This window comes from Anguilla rostrata, chromosome 7, assembly GCF_018555375.3.
Source record: "Anguilla rostrata isolate EN2019 chromosome 7, ASM1855537v3, whole genome shotgun sequence".
Classification (NCBI taxonomy): domain Eukaryota; kingdom Metazoa; phylum Chordata; class Actinopteri; order Anguilliformes; family Anguillidae; genus Anguilla; species Anguilla rostrata.
The window spans coordinates 50,777,309-50,797,434 of NC_057939.1; the positions used below are offsets into that span (position 1 = coordinate 50,777,309).

The 20,126-nt window shown below is 44.0% G+C and overlaps 1 protein-coding gene across 18 annotated transcripts in view; it reads left to right on the forward strand.

Moving 5' to 3' along the window:
- Nucleotides 1–20,126, forward strand: part of LOC135259947 (adhesion G protein-coupled receptor L3-like) — a 220,635-nt gene that overhangs the window by 182,256 nt on the left and 18,253 nt on the right. For 9 of the 18 annotated variants that reach the window (XM_064344915.1, XM_064344917.1, XM_064344920.1 and 6 more), the window contains 5 exons: nucleotides 3,542–3,751; nucleotides 5,859–6,079; nucleotides 10,345–10,411; nucleotides 11,670–11,761; nucleotides 17,724–17,750. In XM_064344915.1, coding sequence (XP_064200985.1) covers nucleotides 3,542–3,751; nucleotides 5,859–6,079; nucleotides 10,345–10,411; nucleotides 11,670–11,761; nucleotides 17,724–17,750 — 617 coding nt within the window. The remainder of the gene's footprint in view (nucleotides 1–3,541; nucleotides 3,752–5,858; nucleotides 6,080–10,344; nucleotides 10,412–11,669; nucleotides 11,762–17,723; nucleotides 17,751–20,126) is intronic. The other 9 variants (XM_064344918.1, XM_064344919.1, XM_064344932.1 and 6 more) reach the window with 1 other exon arrangement.

Sequence of the window (20,126 nt, forward strand, 5' to 3'; positions counted from 1 at the left end):
ACTTCACTGATATACAAAGTGGTTTTGGTTGTTCTTGTTGTTGTTGTTGTTGTTGCTATTTTTTTCATATAGTTTATATCATTTTCATTTCATACCGGGACTGTTTGTACGATATATTTTATGATTTACCGTAATGATGGAAGCGGCCCGAGCCGGTTTCTCGTTGGTTCTGAGGACACGCCCGGATCTTTAAGCGTGATGAATACGACAGGCCCCGTGATGCATGTGTTGTCTTTGGTCTGTTTCTCGCAACAAGCTGCCTATAAATCCTCTTACAATTGCTCCAGTGCCGGAGAAACCCACAGTACACAGCGTCGTAGTGTCACCTGTCATCGAGAGAGCCCCCAACCCAACCGCTTTTTAAAATTATTCCTTTATTGAGATCCGTAGCAGATCCATACATTTTAATTTGGTTACATTCTGCTGACATCATTGAAAATTCATAAGCTGATAGGCTTTTGCATTATATCAGCTGAGAGCGCATTTCTTGTGGCGCTGGCCCTTTAATGTATTCAGGAGCCAATGCGGAGAGACCGGTGGTTACCCGGAAAATTCCCAGGGTGCTTATTGTGTGTGTTACATTTTCCATCATGCAGCCTGATTGGAAGAGCCAGGGTCAGGAAGGACACATTTGAATACGTTGCTGGTGTCTAACCTGGGAGCCATTCTTCAGATGCTCGCGCCTGGAGATTGCAGCTATAGATTGTGCATAATGTCATGTGGTCCCAATTAAATTCAATTTGTGAAGGCATTGGCACAATAGAGGAAATGTGTGTGGGTGGGTGTGTGCATGCGCGCGTGTGTGCACGTGTGTGTGCATTGTGTATGGGTTATGTGTGTGTGCGTATACGTGCGTGTGGCTGTGTGTGTGTGCGTGTGTGTGTGTGTGGGTGTGTGTGTGTCTACTTGTGTGTGCGTGTGTGGGCACAGGTGCGTGTGGTGTGTGCGTGTGGGCACGTGTGTGTGTGTGCGTGCGTTTGGGCACGTGTGTGTGTATGTGTGTGTGCATGCGCGAGTGTGTGTGGGTGTGTGTGCAGGTGGCCGATGCAGTTTGTTCCCCTACAGAGGCTCTGGGTGTGGTTCACGCCCCTGTGACACAGAGTCTGAATGTGCAGCTAAATGAAGTCTGCAGCTTCAGAAAGCCCCGCGTCTGCCCCTCTGCCGAGACTCATGTAAAAATAAAAAGGGAAACCTGTGCCGGGACACGATGCTTTTTAGTCCACCGCTGAACACCTCAGGGCTCCGAAATCTCTGGCTTTAAAGGGGTCATGGTTGGCGGTCGCCCCCCCCCCCCCCCAAGAACAGACGAGTCATTGGGCAGTAAATCCATCAGCGGGATGGAGGCGTGAACCGGGGGGGGGGGGGTAAAGGCGGTGATGGATTGAGCCGACAAGCGCGCGGGCGTGCACACACACGCGTGTGGTACAGTAACACGCCAGCAAACACACTACAGCGATCCCTGTCACGCGTGGCTTTTGAAGCGGGAGACAGACAGCCAACTGTGTGAGCACACAAGCGGGACGGGGTGGGGGGGGGGAGAGCTGGCGCATTGGCGGACGCTTACACGTCCCGCCTCGTCAGCGACAAAGATAAGAGACCGTCGTCCTTCTGTGCCGGTTAGATGCCAGTTTGTTGCGACGGCATCCGGTCCCGACTTTGTCGTGCGCTTGGCGCCTATTAAAAAGAGTCAGCATATCGCTTCACAGGACATATTGTTGAGCGCACGAGGTATAAAATGCTAGGTGGGGCTACCTTCTGTGCTACGCTTGAAGCACATTCTGCTGACGCCAGGTTCAAAGTTAGATTTAGAGGCCCTTTTTTTTGCGAAGGGCTTGTCGAAAGTGTGTACATCTGCCAGCGTTAAAGCAAATTCGCGGTTTGTGGTTTGTGTGGAAAATGGCAGAATTCGCTGACGCCAGAATGATAGTTATGTTACGAGGCTGTTCTTGTAAGCAGAGTCCTGTATACAGTAATAATCAAATGTGGAACAACAAAGCTCGAAAATTCATTCAATGAACTCAGGACGGTGTGATTTGTTGTGCATGCATTATTGTGCGAGAAAATAATGGCGTAAAAAAAAAACACACACACGCTTGCTTACCATCCTCGCCGAAGAGACACAGAACTCTGCTTTGAAGTTTTTAAATGCAAATGTTGCAGCTGATGGTGTCTTGCATGATGATCTGCTACTCAACCCCACCGGGATATCAGTTAGTCAGTCATCAGTGAGATGTCTTTCTTCAGTCCAAAACGAAAAAGCGAAACTGTGGAGGATTTCCACTGAGGAAAAGATCTGAATCTGAGGATGACTCCAGTATTTGGGTGCAGTAATTATAGAATGTTAATAATTTATGGAATCAAGTCTCAAGTGTCGGTTCTTCAAAAAAATGCTTTGCATCTTCTTTTTTTCCTCTGTATGTGCAGTTTTCCCTAGACTTGTGATATGCCATATGTCAACGTATTTCTGGACATCTAGTGCAGAATTTCCCAGAATTCTGCTCTTCTGTATAGCTGTGTATAACTATGGCAACAGCCCACTATGTGGACAATTCTCATGGAGATCTCGAATTATGGATAGTTTTGATTATTGGTGAATAATTCATTATTAGTGTCACCATTGTTGATGCAAACATGTCTGTTGCAGACCATAAAATGACCAAACCAGATTGAGGCAAAAAAATAAAATAATTTCCCATCATCATTACTATCATTATTGTTGTTGTTGTTGTTGATAATAATAATAACAACAACCTGCCCAGGATGTATTCCTGCCTCTCGCCCAATGCATGCTGGCTCCAGCACCCCCCCCCCCCCAAACCCTGCCCAGGATATGCAAGTATAGATAATGGATGGATGGATGGATAATAACAACAAATAATGTCTGAAGATGTTTTTTCGATGCTGTATCTTTGGCCGTGACAGCATGGAGTGTTTTTCCCCATGTTTCAGTAGCAGTGTCTGTCAGGAGCGACCGAGCTTAATGCAGCCACCATTCTTTTAACGTGTTTATTATCAGCGTTACACAAGGCAACAGCCCTCCCCCACAGTGTGGCCTTTTCATTCACTCTCACGCTGGGAGCAAACGGCGAGCGTTTTAATTATTTTTTACTTGTCGCTTTTAATGGGGCTCGGTGTGCCGTTCGTTAGGGTTTGCCGTAAATCTGCTTTAATTGCAACAGGAACGCACAGCATCGCAGCTCCTGTGAGTGCACCCGTATTAATTGTCTTTACGGAAGGCGCCCTGCACACTTCCCTTCCAAAAGTGCAGGTTTAGCAGCAGAGCAGCGTAGATTGTGGAATGCTGCCTTGTGAGGGGCTGCAATGGTTAAGCATGATGCATTTTATGTTGCATTGGCAGGAACAGTGTTGGGCAGCCCTGCTGTAGCTGTTGAATGAGATGTGCTTTGTTGGAGTGAAAACCTACAGGACGGTAGATCTGCAGGAACAGGGTTGGGCAGCCCTGCTGTAAGGGGTTTTTCGGTGTCGATCGTGTGTCGAGCGGCTTTTGAAAAGCGCCTTTTTTTTTTCACGGTTTCCGCAGGGCGTGGACCCGATTCACAGCTTGCTGCTGGACGTCATTACCTGCGTGGGCATCCTGCTGTCCCTGGTCTGCCTGCTCATCTGCATCTTCACCTTCTGCTTCTTCCGCGGTCTCCAGAGCGACCGCAACACCATCCACAAGAACCTGTGCATCAGCCTGTTCATCGCAGAGTCTCTCTTCCTCGTGGGAATCAACCGGGCAGACCAGCCGGTAAGTACAGAGTAAAATGCCCAGCGTTGATTCAACTCTAACAGAGGACATATGAGTCCAATAGGGTCCATGTGTACTCTGCAAGCGGTGATTTAACACTGAACATTTCACTGTGTGAGATAAGCTCCTTTCACAGCAACTGATTGTGTTCTGGTTCTGTTCTGACAAAATGGCAGTGGCAAAAAGTAATGGAAGTGTCTACGTCAGCATGGAGATCTATTGCAAAGCCCCCTCATCACCAGAGCAGACTAGAGTGAGAGTAAAATTTCATGTGCATGAATCTTGTGTGCAGAGGACAGCGTAGTACTTCATAGGGAATGTGCACACCATTGCATTGTTATATTCTTTCAGATAAATAATGTTAAACAGCATATCTCTCTCTCTCTCTTGCCATCTCTCTCAGAACATTTTTACATAGCACTGTGGCTATTTTTCTTGTGCATTTTTGGGATTATGATAAAACTTCAGAATGGAATTTAGATTACTGGCCTACGAGAACAGTGATGGCTGAATAAACTATACACACTTCCCATGGCTTTGAAAGTATCTGAAGGGCAAACGTTTGAGCTCTGGTAATGTCTCCCACAGAGTATAGCTTAATAATCTTTGGTTTTCCCTCACAGTCTTTAGTTCCATGTGGAAAGTGTATTAGGAGAAAGGAACAGTGATTTAATGAGTGTGTTTTAAAGTCATCCTTGCTTAAAAGCCAAGAACATTTTGAATCTCCCCATTAAAGCACTTGCATCGGCTGCCCCATTATGCATTCGACTGCTGTTTTAGTGTGTCTGTGCGCGCGCATGTGTGTGTGTCTGTGTGCGTGTGTGTGTATGTGTGCATTTGTGTGCACAGACACGTGCATGTGCGAGACATTGTGAGAAAGAGATGGAGAGAGACAAATGTAAGAATTTTCAGTGATACTGAGATCAGTAGGAGTACCATTATTTCAAAATGTACAGAATTCTGTCTGGCAGGAGAAAGTAGAAGAAAAGAGATGATGAGGAGGATTATGGTACTAATGATGATGACGATGATGATGATGCCATTGGTGAAGAAAAGTAAAAAAACGGACACACATAGAGAGAGACAGAGACAGAGCCGAAGGTCCGGACCCCCGAACAGTCGGGGAACTAATAAGCGGAGGACGGAAGCGGTCTGGAAGCGCTCGGGGCGGGCGAGCGAGCCTCGTTCTCCCCAGGAGTTATGCAGATACGGCCCAATTTGTGGCCCTCGCCTCCGTCCCCAGCAGGGCTTCCCGCCTCCGTCTCTGTTCTCCGCTTCAAAGCCAGGTGGCCTCGCTCCAGGGGTACCCCCTGCGCTTTTGTTTTGGGCCCTCGTCCCTCCGCCCCCGGCGGGCCGGGTGCAGGGGGGGGGGTCGGGGGCGGTGGGGTGGGGGTGGGGGGGGGAGCACTGCACGGCCAGCAGCCGTTTCCTAAACAGGGGGATGATCTGGCTTAAGAGATCGATATGCTCTTTTTAATGGCCGCCTCCGGAGTCGGTCTCCTTGCTGCGTTACTGCACAGCGAGCTGTGGGGTTGCGGTGACAGCTTAAAGGCGCTCGCCATTCCGGAGTTTTCCGCGGGGACCTGCAGGGCTTAGCCGTCCAAAGGATGCTGGGAGCCTGCAATTTACTTAATTAAGGTTAAAGTGCCCGCTGTTTTTATCCTTTACTGGTGAAGTGAGGATCACGTGCCCATAGATGCGGCAGGCTTATTGCTAATGAGTAATGGAGTTTGATGAGAAACTTCCAGAAGAAGATAGAAGAACAGCACTCCTGTTTACATCCTGCCGTGTCTTAGCTCAACAGGAGGTGTAGAAAAGTTCTATTATTTCAAATTCTGCGGTTTGATCCTCCAGATAATTGAAAGATTATGTATATTACTTGTTATAAAATGAAAACAAACAACAGTCAAGTCACAGACATAGCAGTAAGCTAAGCAACAGAGAGTATGGGTGTTTGAGACCATATTGTACTTGAGACTTATCTGTTGACTTGAATGCCTTTTTATATGAAGTAAATAAAGGTTCTGTTTGCCTGTACTCCATGATTGTGTCCACTGTGCCACGCCGCCGGTGATGAAACATGACGGTGGTTCTTTGCCGCCGCCAGATCGCCTGCGCCGTCTTTGCCGCGCTCCTCCACTTCTTCTTCCTGGCGGCGTTCACCTGGATGTTCCTGGAAGGGGTGCAGCTCTACATCATGCTGGTGGAGGTGTTCGAGAGCGAGCACTCCCGAAAAAAGTACTTCTACCTGGTGGGCTACGGCGTTCCGGCGCTCATAGTGGCCGTGTCCGCCGCCGTGGACTACCGCAGCTACGGGACGGACCGAGTGTGAGTACGCCACGCCGAAGATTTTTCCTTTTCTTTCTTTCTTTCTTTCCTTTTTTAAAAGTGCATTCAACTGTGATGCAGTCAAGCAAGTTAAGCGAGAGCAAGTTCTCGTCTATAATAAGAGCCTGGCCAAGAGCTTTGGGTTACTTTTATGCGCTAATGTACGTCCGAACTTAACACGGTGCAGACTTTGCAGGTCTTGTGTATCTCTACAATGGTGTCTCCACTGATTTGACTGTAGCCCTACCTGTCTTCAGGTCTGGTTATGGGTTTCTTGCCATGTTAAATGCACGTTCTGTGAGTAAAAGCTTCTGATAGATGCTTTAATTGTAAATTGTAGACTGCCCAAAACTGTACGTATGTGGAGTACTTGGTATTGTGGTAAAATTCAAAAATACTTGTGTAATAACCACATATGTGTTAACATACTATTATGTGAAAGGAAAATGTTAGTATTGCACTGATCGTAGGTGAAATCAGGAAATTATAACATGAATGCAGGAATATATTGGGCTCTAAAGGGTTAAAGGGTTAAAGTATTTCAGATGAAATAAAAGCTGTGTCTGATACAGCCTGCCCAGACATTTAATTTGATTGTATTCACCTGACTGCACATACATGCAATATGAGATGTGTATGTTTTTATCGATCCCTGTAATGATTTTTGCATTCTGGACCCCTTCTGCACAGTGAGTGGGGGGCAAAGTTACTATTCTCTAAAGGCCAGTGTTCTTTCTATCCACGGCCAAAGCGAGGCCTTTTCTTTTTATCATTCAAAATGGCGCTTCGCTTGCCTGCTCTGTGTTTGTTTTAAGAGGAACTGCTCTCTTGGTTCAGTGGCTTGGTATTCAAAGAGACAGCCTGCCATTCTCTTTCTTATGCCCGTGTAATTTCTGTTTAGTGAGCATGGCTGATGTTGATATTAACATTTGGACTGGTAGCGGACTGCATTAAACATCCATTGTCAGTCCAGCCAAAAGTACTGTGGGCCTCTAGAGCTATATCTTTTTCTCTCATCTATTCTAGACCTACCTAAATAAATGTAATATATATTTTTGCTTTTCTTAATGAATTGACATACAGTGATTGTATAAATTGATTGTGGAAAATATGGAATGTTGCAGGTTAACAGAATACATGTAATAGAAGAACCAGTTAGCCCTAACCGTTCCCTCCTGGTGCTAAATTCCAAAAGAATCTGCTACAGCTATGGCTATTTATATGTGCACATTTATATTCAGAATTCCCTCAAGTTTAGATTATAATAATGTACTTGAAACTCAAAGAATGGGGACAGTCATTTCCTAGTACTTTAATTTACTTACTACCACTTAAAATATCTTAAATTGACAAGTAAATTTGTTTCATTTTGAAAGATTTCTAGGAGCATTTTTTGCCCCCTTTCAGGGATAATTTCAAATGATCGTTTCTATTTGCGGTCGCGTATTTCCAAGTACACGAGGATTGCAGCGGCAATAGCGAGTAAGGGAAAGAATAACGTTCATTCTTCACCAAGGTCCTTGTGACCTGGAACCTCGAAATTAAGAACGCCGGCGTCCGAGGTTTCTTCCTCCGATGTTATTGTGTATCACCCCCCCCCTTTAAAATGCGCATTGGACGGCATGCCTCGAAGTGTGAAAGCTGCGGTTGTGCGTGATAGATGAGGTGATATCTTGCGGGGCCTTAGCGCAGTGTCGTGTTAATAATTAAAGTGGGGCCAGCGGTGTGATGATTATTGGGAGGTGTGGGGAAGGCGAAGGCTAGCCAAGAGCAAGAGAAGTCAGGCTGCCAGAATCCCACTTCCTGCAAAATTTAAATGTAATTACTTGATAAACAGGAAAACAAGTATTGCCAACTGCAGAGCCTTATCAGGGTTTGTTTTTGTTTTTTTTATCCATTATAATGTGCGACCATGCCTAAATCGTTTCCTTCAAGTGTCCCAATCTACTTAACTCTATATCTCCATGAAAAATACAAAAAAGTAACTGCGCCATCTATGAAAGAAAAATTACAGTGTGTTTGGTTTTGATTTGCGAACACGGGGAGAACATGCAAACTCCGCACAGAAAGGCCCCAAGCCGAGATTTGAACCCACAACCTTTCTGCTGTGAGACAACAGTGCTAACCACTATGCCACCATGTCCGCTTGACCTCGTTGCCAATGCGTATTTCAGGCACATTGCAAAATGAACACGCAGTGTGCTAACAGGCTGATTCCCTGGCTACTTGATGATGAATACTTTATGATAATGAAGCATTAGGTATGAACATTTTATGGCGTGTGCCTAAACTGAGTGTTTAATGTTTAAACCACATGTTCATGAAGATATTTACGTGGCATACTGATAACCTCCGCATAATTAGATGCCATTGCATTTTCCCCATTGTTTATGTGAATTAGCCTACGGCTATATTCTTATAACAACCATGTAATTCCTGAAAATGCTGGAAGTCCCATGCTGTAGAAGTTGAAAAGGGTATTATTAATTATATATGCCAGTGATGTGTTTATGAGCAACTCAAGAGCATGTTTGATTATCTGCATAATTAAGGACTCAGCTTTCTAATAGCCTCATATATCAAATTGCACAATTTATTTGTAATAAGGCTTTAAGTACAGTTTGTGGTATATATTGCTGATTTGAATCTTATCCAGACCCTCTGACAAGGTTGAGCTTAGTGTATGTGAAAAAAGACAGTGAGTTTACAGTGTTAAATTAACTCTGATAAAGCTCTTTTGGTCCCTGTATCAGACTTAAACAGACGCTGAACATTTTATAGTGTATATGTAGAACAGCAAATTAATTTTAGCCATTTTCCAAAATCTTGTTATTAAAAAGTATCAGCCAAGGGCTGATTAATTGAGGGTTTTATACAGTTGTATAAAAGTTCCACAACGCACAAGTCCAAAATAATTCACACAGCGCACAAACTACACAGAAGAATGTTCAGTGTAAGGTAAACTTAATTGAGCACTTTAAACTCACATACTGTCCCTATTGGAATTCAAATATGATCAATAATTTAAAACTCTAATAGAGTACATACTCTCCCTTTTCGATCCATATCAACTGTGTTATATACTGTATGATTAGTCCGTTAGAGTTGATCTGACAGTGGCTGTGGCTTTGTACCCACTATGATGGAAACTGTAGCCATGCTCATCTTAAGTATTTAACACGAATATGAATTCCATTCTTTTTTAAAAGAGAGACTGTTCACCTGCATTTTCTTGGTTAAACACAGTGTAATGCATATAGGCATCATTTAATGAGTTGTTACATATTTTCATTAAAATTTTACATTTATTTATTTATGGTAGTGTGACAGAGTATCACCCGCTACAGAACTGCAACCTCTGTCACAGAAACTACTGATGATAGGAAATATATTTGAATCGTCATGCACAAAGTTCCTTAGAAACCCTCACAAATAAAAATAAATAAAAAAAACTTTGCTTTAAAAACCCAACCCACACCTTTCCCATTTTATTTCAATTGGTTTAAAATTGTGTGGATTCTTTGCTTATGCCGTGTCACTTCCTTTCTTGTCTCCCCGTGGCCCGAATGGGAAAAAGAAAAGAGCAGTAATCTTCCTGGGGCCAAAAGCGGAGTCCTGTTTAATGTGCTGGAAATTAAATGATTAATAATTTAGTCACAGGTCATGAATCAACTTCATTTCTGGTGTTCTGAGACATTTGCAACTCTAGCAGCCTTCCAGACTCGCACATTGAGGTTCTTATCTACCAGTTTTCGACAGAAAGGCCTTCAGTATCCCAGGAAATATTTTTATATATTTAAATATATATTTTTAAGTCACTGAATTGACAGTTGGGATCGCTGTCCATATGTCAGCCAGTGGCTGCTGACACACTGTGGAGAAACAAAATGGCCACATCACCATATGCGTGTGTTTGGGAGGGGCGTGAACGTGCGTGCAGGGTGGCGGGTTCGTACGAACCTGCTGTGATGTCATTCAACCGACGGCCATTTATGTGTCTTCTCTTCCCCCCCCCCCCCCCCCCCTGTATCTCCTTTTTCCCTCCACTGGAGGTGATTATTGCGCGCCGGCTACAGTGCTGCGGGAGATTGGCCCCATAATTCAGGATTTAAATGAACGAGCGCCGTAATATTTCCTTGGCTCCCGGTGGAATGTTCCGGAAGCGTCCATTCTTCTCTGTCACGCTCCCGGTGTTGATGTATGTCCCGCTCGCCGGAGCGCCGCGAGAAAAAAAAACCCAAGCGTCCCTTTGCGTTTCATTACAGGTGCTGGCTGCGGCTCGACACCTACTTCATCTGGAGCTTCATAGGTCCGGCGACCTTGATAATTATGGTAAGTGCTCCTCTAATTAGCCCCGCCCGCCTTCCCGGGGCGCGGCCCCTAAACGATCCGCCGACGGCCCGCTCCGCTGGCTCCCCAGCCCGCCGTCCATCACCCCCCCCAAACCCCCGGGCGCGCCCGGTAAAAGCGGGGGCCTCTTCGGGCCGGCTTAACGAAAGCCATCAGCGGACGCCGTAGAAGAACGCCGCCTGGCGATTTCGTTCCCAGATAATGATTGATTCGCACGCCATTACCTTGCCTCTGTTCCCCCAAGTATGTGCGCGCGGTGTGTCTTTGAAATGCGCAGTTTCGCAGGAACCGAAGGCAACCGAGCCTCAATGTGTACGCACTCCTGCCTGAAACTCGAAAAGCAATTTGCTTTCAGGTTTCGAGAGATTCAGCTTCCCCGCTGATTTTATTTTATGCTTCAGTGTGACTTATGTGCAGTATTGAAATATGGTAATTCATAATTCTTCGATTCTGAGTACCGGTGAGTACCTTTAAGGGAATTATTCAGCTTCCCCTTGGTAATGACACAAAGAAATAAACACTTATACACAACAGTCGGCACCTTGGGGTCCATGGGCGAGGATAATCGGGTGCTGGAGATAATTGGATGAGTGGGAAATGTCCCCAATTAGCCGAATGTCACCGAGCGTGCTCATGATGCCCATTCACGACGAAATGTCAAAGTAGCCTCTGCTGTTGCACCGTGGTGGCTGAGCTTGTAATTGATGCCATTTTTGAAGAGCGGTACCTTGAGATTCAACTCGGTTAACTCAGATGACCTTTCAAAACTCACGGTGCATAAAACAAACACATTCAAAATACCCTTTGGAAGGTTGATATATATATATATATATATACCGCTCTATCAAACTCAGATTTGGTCAGTTAAAACAAGACCCCACAATCGCTGTTCTTGAGGGGAAAAAAAGGAAAAACTGATGGGTTTACAATGTTGTCCCCCCCCCCATTCCCAACACCCCGGCCCCTGCCCCACCCAGGAACTGAATCAGGCATCTCTGAGTTTTAAGCTCATTTTTCTGATCTGCTATACTACAGTGCTACCCTTACATGACCCACCACCCTACCCTCCAAAATCTGTGAGAAATGTGAAACCACATAATCAACTGTGCCTTTTGTTTGGACAGCTGATTGTCTAGATCCTAGGGAAATAATTAATGATATTTAATTACAAATGAATGTCCTCTCATTGAATAAAAAGAAAAAAAAATCACTGAAGTGGGGCCTGTACGGTGTGTTCCAGCTCAACGTGGTCTTCCTTGGGATTGCTCTCTACAAAATGTTCCACCACACTGCCATTCTCAAACCTGACTCGGGCTGCTTGGACAACATCAAGTAAGAACTCCCCGTTTTCTTTATGCACGACACCTCAAAATCTTTACTCACTTGCCTTGCCACTAGAATTATCCTTGTGATTGTTATTGTTGCTGTTGTTGTTGTTCAATATCATTAGGGTTTTGTTGCATAAAACAATGATCTGTATGATTTGTGTGATCTAATAACTGTTAAACTGGTTTGACTGTTTTAACATTATTTAAAAAAAAACATTTCCAAGCTCTCTCTCCCTCTCTTGCACTCTCTCTCTCTCTCTCTCTCTCTCTCTCTATCTCTCTATCTCTTCCTCTCTCTCTCTCTCTCGGAGAGGAGGTAAGCATTTAGTAAAGATACAGTTTCAGATTAATGATCCGAGGCTTGCGTAGCCACTGAGTTCAGTCCCCCCGTTAAAGCGGTTAGGACTAAGGAATCCTGGCAGCACAGCAGGCTGTGACAGTGTACTTTATTATTCTCATTATCCTCCACGCTTTGCATCTTTTTAGCTTAAAATACTGATGAGAAAGTAATTCAGGGAACGATTACCATTATCTAAATCGTCGGATTAGCTGAAAAGGGCAGAGGACAATTCTTCCAAAATTGCCTGTTTTTTATTTTATTTTTATTTATTTATTTATTTATTTGCCGTTTGTTTTGTTAGCTTTTACCTCAGCCTGTTTTGTTGTTGTGGAATATAAACTAGCCTGGTATTTTAAGCTTTTTAAGTCTCCCTTGAAACCAGCTGTGGAATTACATATAAACAAATGCATCAGCCGCTGCACCGCAAAATGTTCAGCGTTAAAACAACACTTACAGTTTGCATGTGGTCCCTATTAGACTCATATGTACTCTGTTATAGTTCAATTAACACTGGACATTTTACTGTGTGCAAAAAAGGCCGTCAAAGCAAACTGCATGACCCTAACCAATACCTCCCAGCACACAGTCTCCTCCATGCTAACACTTAGCTTTTACGCTAACCTCTACGCTACACTGACCCTCAGTCTTTGAGGGTCAGTGTGGTGCCGTGGTTATGGCACGGTCTTCGTTTTATGAACATGTTACACGGTTATGGCACGGTCTTCGTTTTATGAACATGTTACACGGTTATGGCACGGTCTTCGTTTTATGAACATGTTACAAACGGGTCAGTGTGGTGCCGTGGTTATGGCACGGTCTTCGTGCCCTAACCACCACACCGCACTGACCCGTTTATAACATGTTAATAAAACGAAATTGACATTTTGCGATGACGAGCCTGACGTGATTGGCTCCGCTGGGCTACTGGCTGCATCAGTTCCCCCAAAAGACGTGCCAGACACCTGCAGGCTAGCAGCTGTTGTTGGTGAGAGACACGCCTCCTGTTCATTGGCCACTTGCCTTCCGTCTGGCCTGTAATGTGGAAATCAGCCAATGGCGCGCAGGCGATGGCTCCTGCCGCAGATGGCACAGATGTACGTGGAGAACCAATGAGCGTGCCTGGAATTTCACCTGCGGGGGAACCAGTATTCTCCTCATTGGTGTCAAATTATTTTTACTCATTTGAGATTTGTCAAAAAAAAGAAATAAATAAAAAATCTCCTTTGTTCAAATAGTAATGACTCATTTGAAGGTTTCATTCTGGTAATCCACTCTTCTATACAATTTAATGTTTTCCTCCAAATTGCATTTATATTTCTATAATTTTTTCTGATATTGGTTTCTGCTGTTGATGTTCACTCTATGACATTTGCTGTACACATAATAAGTTATTGATCAAACTGGTGGGTTGTATTTGACAGATTAAACTACAAATGCAGTGCACTAGGTCTTATTATTATAACCACAGACATTCTCAAGGAAGTTGTTCAAACACTTTGGGGCAATTTTAACCTCTTACTGCACAGTATTGTTTTTCATTTATTGTTTCACCATCACATTTAAAAAAAAAAAGTAATTCTTTCTGTTAACATCTTTCATTTTCTCTTTCTTTAACATTTTCCTTTCATTTTTAGCTATCGTTATTATGATGGCTGTCTTGTTGTGGAATGGCTTTGGTAAGACGTAATGTGTTTCTGTTTCCAATCAAATTGTAACGATTGGAAATAACTTTTATTTCCCCTTACTGGTTTCCGTTCATCCCATTTGTGGACAGATGGTACACTCCCCGTGTAATGTGTCAGCAAGTGCCCATTTTGTTTTTTTCCGAGCTATGCTTAAATATAGATGTCCACTGCTCCTCAGTAAACCTTCTGTTTTGATCCGCTTCCTTCTTCCTCCACTAAATAATTCAATACATCAGTAGATTTCAAAGCGTGACAACCATGCGATGAAATCAAATTCCATCTCTAAGGCAGACATTTAATATAAGTTGCCTTAACTTCAAAACAGGATCTTCGGGGGTTCCTCGGGGCTGTAGTAGTTCCTGTCATTAACATAAGTAGAGATTCTGGCCTGGATACGCTCACCCTTTGTCCTTAACTCTGAGTTCAATTTAAATGCAACGGTTAATTTTGTTCCTTTAAGAAGGCCGCTTGGTGAGTTAATTTTAGTGACTACTGAGCAACCTAACTGATGCTTGTGAATACAAAAGGAACACTTCAGTTTAATTTTAAAGTACAAAAAAAGTACAAAGTCCAAAAGTGAATCCAGGCCACTGACTACATCACTCTCTGATCGAGCTTTGCTGACCTCATTGAATCTGCATTAATTTCAAACAGATCTGCATTTGTTTTCACTTGTATTTATCCAGCATTGCAAATCAGAAATTATGATCTAAGAAATGATAATGTACTAAAAACATAATTAATATGGTATGGGTAAAGGAGTTCACACACACACACACACAAACACAGTCCCATACTGCTATCCGTGTAGGGGTCTTCCCATTAACTACATTCATTCCGTAACCTCTAACCCTAACCCCAACCACCACATCCCTAACCTTAACCTAATTGGGACCCTAACCCTAACCCTAACCCTAAGTTCTAGCCCTAAAACAGCCTCTTGACCTTGTGGGGACCAGCAAAAGGTTCCTACAAAGCATAATTTCCCTCATCTTTCTATCCTTGTGGGGACATTCGGTCCCCACAAAGATAGTATTACAAGTTCACACATGCGCACACACACACACAAGCTGAACCTAGGTCAAATACAGTATATCATATATTTTTAGGCAACTGACAATTATACATTTCTTATTTATCCAGAATTTAAAGAGTTACAAATTTTTGACATGTATTTGACCCTGGTCTAGTGTGTGTGTGTCTGTGTGCATGTGTGCGTGCGTGCGTGCATGTTTGCGTGTGTGTGTGTGTGCATGTGTGTTTGCGTGTGTGTGCGTGCGTGCGTGCATGGGTGCATGTGTGTGTGCGTGTCCGTGCGTGCGTGTGTGTGTGTGTGTGTTTTCTAGTCTCTGACCATTCTGAGTTGCAGTCCCCTCAGTGAAGTGTTGCTCCCGACAACAGCAGCTCATTAATATGCGCCGTGTTAAATGGTCTCCACGTTCTTTCATAAATCATCCCCCTTCCTCGCACCTGGCCCATTTATTAAACAGATACACCGGCTACACGCACATTTATCTCAGAGCAGCAAATTATGAATCGTGATAATTGCGGACCACACCCCAGCTTGCATAGTAAATCGCAGCGTAGCTGAAGAAGACGTATCTATGAAAGCATGCATGACATGTAGTCTCTAGATCAGTGACAGATATCTTAGTGTACTGTCGTCTATGGTGCCATGTGTTTCCACAGCGGCTTATGTAACCTTCTCTCCATATTTATGTGTGCTGTCGCACTGACCTTCAGGAAATGACACGTTTGATTGATTTGACATCGTGTCCTTTTGGAAGTTGTCCCCGGGACTCCTGCTGACCTTAACTTGAGATGACTCAGATTTTGATCACAGGATCTCTGTGGTGTATCAACCTTCACTGACCAGTTCCCCTTTGACCAGTTCCAGATTTTTGTATTTTTTCTAAAAATGTAGAGGTTCGGAAAAATCATCTCCGAGAAAAAATGTGTGGTGGTCAAATACTGGAAGTAGGTGTGGAGGGGGACACATTGGAGATGTTATATGACGTTCATTTGAAAATGGGGGATTTTGAGGAATATTTGGGGACTTATGCTCAACATCTGGTATCATTGAAAGACGATATTGTTGTGCTGTGCTGTATTGAACACGTTCGTCTGGTAGATGCTATGAAAAATGGGGAATATATTTGACAGTTTGAATGGTGATTGACCCCATTGTTTGATTATTTATTGAAGCTTTTTTTTTTTCTTTCTCGAGCTCTGACAGTTCTCCACAGTAGCCGGTGTTGTAAACGATGCTGTGAACTGTATTCACTGAAAGGTGCAGCGCTGCCAAAAGAGACGCTGAGGCTATCTTTTGGAGTCGCGGCGGATGCCCTCTGTGTGACAAGCAGGCTCGCTCTCTGGAGATCCGAGCCAAGAAAAAGAAAAGAGCCTCTAATCTCAAAAAATGACCTCTCACTTGGAGCCGGTTCTTCATGGGCTGCACGCCCATCATCCTTGAGCGAAAAGAGAAAGTCAGGCTGCATCTCTCTTAGTGCGTACGCCCAAGAGAGAATTTATTTATTTAGCCAATGTATCCAGAACAACATGCACTGTCAATATAGGAAGGTGCATGAAATGAACATCGCACCACTGGTGAGAGAATGATCTGCTACAGCCAGTAGCGCAATGATTCAGCATGCAGTTGAAAAACACAACATAAGCATATCAGTCAATCAGCCAATCAATCAATCAGTCAATCAATCTAAGATCTTCATTGTCCCGGAGGGACAATTTGGCTGTAGCCAAGTTAAAACAAACACTTAAGACTATACAAGATGCGGCAACGGACAGATTAGGAAGGAATGCAATTATAAAGTGGTTTAAGATGCTGTACAGTTCAGAGTGTGGGATCTCGTTGCAGTAATTGTATGAGTGTTTCCGCTTGGACGGGAAAACAGCTAAATTATAATGTGTTCGCGGAGCCCAGTGAGGATCTGCAGTTTAAGGGCATCATTAGCTCCTGTTATAATGGATAGTGTACCGCCACAACATCGCCATGCATCCTGCCGCTGAGGAGGAAGCAGGACAGCCATTGTGCCGCGTGTGTAGCCTTAATTATGCTTTTCATTTTGAAGGGGCTTCAAACGGCTTGCCGTCTCCCATTTGTTTGTTTCTCCGCGAAAGCCGACTTTGCCTTGAGAGGAACGGCGGTACATTTCTCATGTGCCGTTGCTAAGCTACCGATGATGTCACAATGAAATTGTAAGGCTCCGAAACCACAGCTTGGCCCTTGGGGTTTTTGTGGCCCTAAATAAGAATGTGGCTGTGGCCCCAGAGTGCTCCAGCATAAATCACGCAATTGAATTGTGCGGCGCAGGGACGAGTGTGGCCCTGAACGAGGGCATGGAGCCAGCGGCCGGCTCTGCTTAAAACCCTCGATCCTGTCCCGCCTCCCCGTTCCCCAGAACAGGGCGCACCGTCGGCTGCGTTCCGTGTCAGAATCGCGCAGGAAGTTCCCAACTCGGCAGGGGCCCGATGGTGAAATGGAACTGAAATTGAAAGCTCAATTTGTCACCGCCGTGACCTTTGTCTCCGCGAGAGCTCCGGATTCCAGTGTTCTGATCTGACTTGTCTTCAGAGATCAGGACTGTGTGCGCGCAGTCACAGTTTGCAACCGGCAGAGAATGAGAGTTTCAACGCTAGGTCTATGAACTTTGACCTGAACATCTTTCAAACATGCATTAACATGTGTCAATACAATTAAATTCAAAATAATAAATAGTGCACCCTACCCTCTGTGACCTCCCCCCCCCCAAATGTATCCTCACCTGTCATCATTTACCAAACCTTATCTATTCATTTTATTTTCATATGATTTGTGTTGTGTATTATTTTTGTTTCCTATTAAGCGATGCTATTCGTTTTTATTCCTTTATTATGTTTTTCTTTATTATCCGTTTTATTTTCACCTTTTCTGCATCCTTTAGCCATGAGGACTACCAGCCCGAAATCAAGTAAGAATAACTTACTTTATCGACATCTAACCAGTTGTGTCATTGTATGGCTTCCATTCCATTGATTTAGAGGATGAAAAACATACAAACATAGACTTACATTTCACTTCCATTGTAAAGTTGTACTAAAACAACTATTCATCAGTAACCTGCCCATGCACATTACATTTTGTATTTTTAGTTATTTATGTTCCAGTACCAGAAGTGCCGGTATGTTTCAATGACTAATATTGAGTACTGTGAGCTACTAAGGGGTGGGGTTTGGTGTCCTGTTAAATCTTGCATTGTTGAGTTTTGGTAGTGACATGTGATGAGGTATTGTTTTAAAAATGGGTATTTTATTTTCACACTCATTAACAATCATCAATTCATCATCCTTCTTAAGATATTAATTAAGCAGCCGGCATATATAATTACATAGTGTTAACATAGCCAGTTCAAATAGCAATTAGATGACATTTAGATTAGTACCATTCATTGAGCCCTGGCCTGTCAGGTGTATGGTTTACACACACCTTTGCAGTGTGGGAAGGCATCAGTCGTGCATTTGCCCACCTACTTCATCATTTACCTTTGAAACACTGAAAGGTTCACCTGTACGTGCGTGCCGTCAGAAGGAGCTGTCAGCTCGGGAGATAGCGTCGCCCGCGCGTCGACAGCGAGCGCCGAAACAGCTGTGACAGGTTTTACGACGCGCGGCGCTCTGTTCCTCGTGCTAAAGCGCAAGCGTGTCGCTATAGCGATATGCCCCACGGTCTGGCAGCGAAGCGGCGACCTCGTCGCGGCACCAGGAAGGGAGCGGATGTCGGTCGCCCTGGGGGTCGCGGTAATCTCCTGGCCCGAGATTGTTTTTTTTTTTTTTTTTGTTTCGCTGGACCGGGGGCCCACCCCAGATGCTCACGATGCCCTCTCCTCCAGCGACACGACCGCGCAGCTCAGCTGGCGGCCCGCGGGGTGGAAACAAGCGACAGGTGGCGGAACGCTCCCCCTAATCACGACCGAGAACATTTCAGCGACCGGACGGGCCCGCAGACACGACCGGGCGTCCCAAATTTCACGTCGATTTGGACTCCTGGGGGGGGGGTGCAGTGACGGTTGTTGTCACACTTTGTTTGGAATTTTATTCATTTTTTTAACCTTTTAACTTTCACCCCATACCCTGGACAAGGAGATTTGATCACCAAATGGACTGTCAAAGCACAGTAACTGTCCTGTTCTGTCACCAGCTGAGTCACATGTCTGGATCAGGGAGGTGGTTACGTGCCGTGAATCTAAAATAGCCGGCCGCAAGCTTCGGTTCGGGCATTTTCTCAGTAATGATGATACACAAACCAGATAAAAGTGAATCATTTTATGGATCAATTATAAAATTAGCTATATTAAAAAGGCTAAATCAAACAGTAAAGTTCTAGTACAGTTCAATTGCTCGCCATTATGTTATTTATCTTCTTTAATTTCATACAGGGTTTATTTTGTATTTAGCTCCAGGATGTCCTAGTTAATTGTATCCCCAAAAGATAGTTTAATGCAAGCCAGCTATCACACAGTCAAATTAAATAATAAAAATAATAAATTGCAATGCTTTATTCACTGGTAGTGGAATTAAAGGTAATTTTCAGGATTCTGCTGACCTAAATGAGGAGATGCAGGAAACATACCTTTACTTTGTGATCTGCAGGCAGAGCATGTACGTGATTTATCATGGAAAATACGACACAGACAGAATTGCCTCAATTTCTCCAGCAATGTTTCTGATAATACAGGAGAAGGCAGTGTTTAATCCCTTCGTTTGCCAATTAAAAGCATTTATTGGTGTTATGTTACATGTTACATTGTTTTTCTGTTTTTTTGTTTGTTTTTTTCTCTTGGTAAACAAATGTTAGCATACAGCATGGAACTAATTTTTCATATTTCCAAAATCATGTCAATGGATTTAAGTGAAACTGTTGTCAAAACAAAACAAAACTTTGTACAGCAAAGATATTGTAAGAAAGAACTAATGTTCAGTTTTAACATAATAAATATGCTTGGAATAGACTTAATTGGCAGGGTTCAAAAGGACAGCGTCTCCGTCTGAGTGAAGGCCTTTTCGTGCGGCGCTTGCGGTATTGTGTTTTGTATACTGTACGGCAGTCTCCGGCGCTCTCCAGAGAGCTCACAATGGCTATGGGCCGCTGTTCTTCCAGCGGGCTTTCTTCTAACTGTCCAGAGGTCGAATGGATGACGCATTTGAGATGAAAGGATCAAGTGATAGGTTAGTCAAAGGAAAAGAAGGCAAGCGAGGCCACCGCTCGGTCTGCTTTTTTCAAGTAAAAGCAGCTTTATTAATCAGATTTCCACTTTATTCCCCGTACCCCCAGTCATTACGCTATGTCC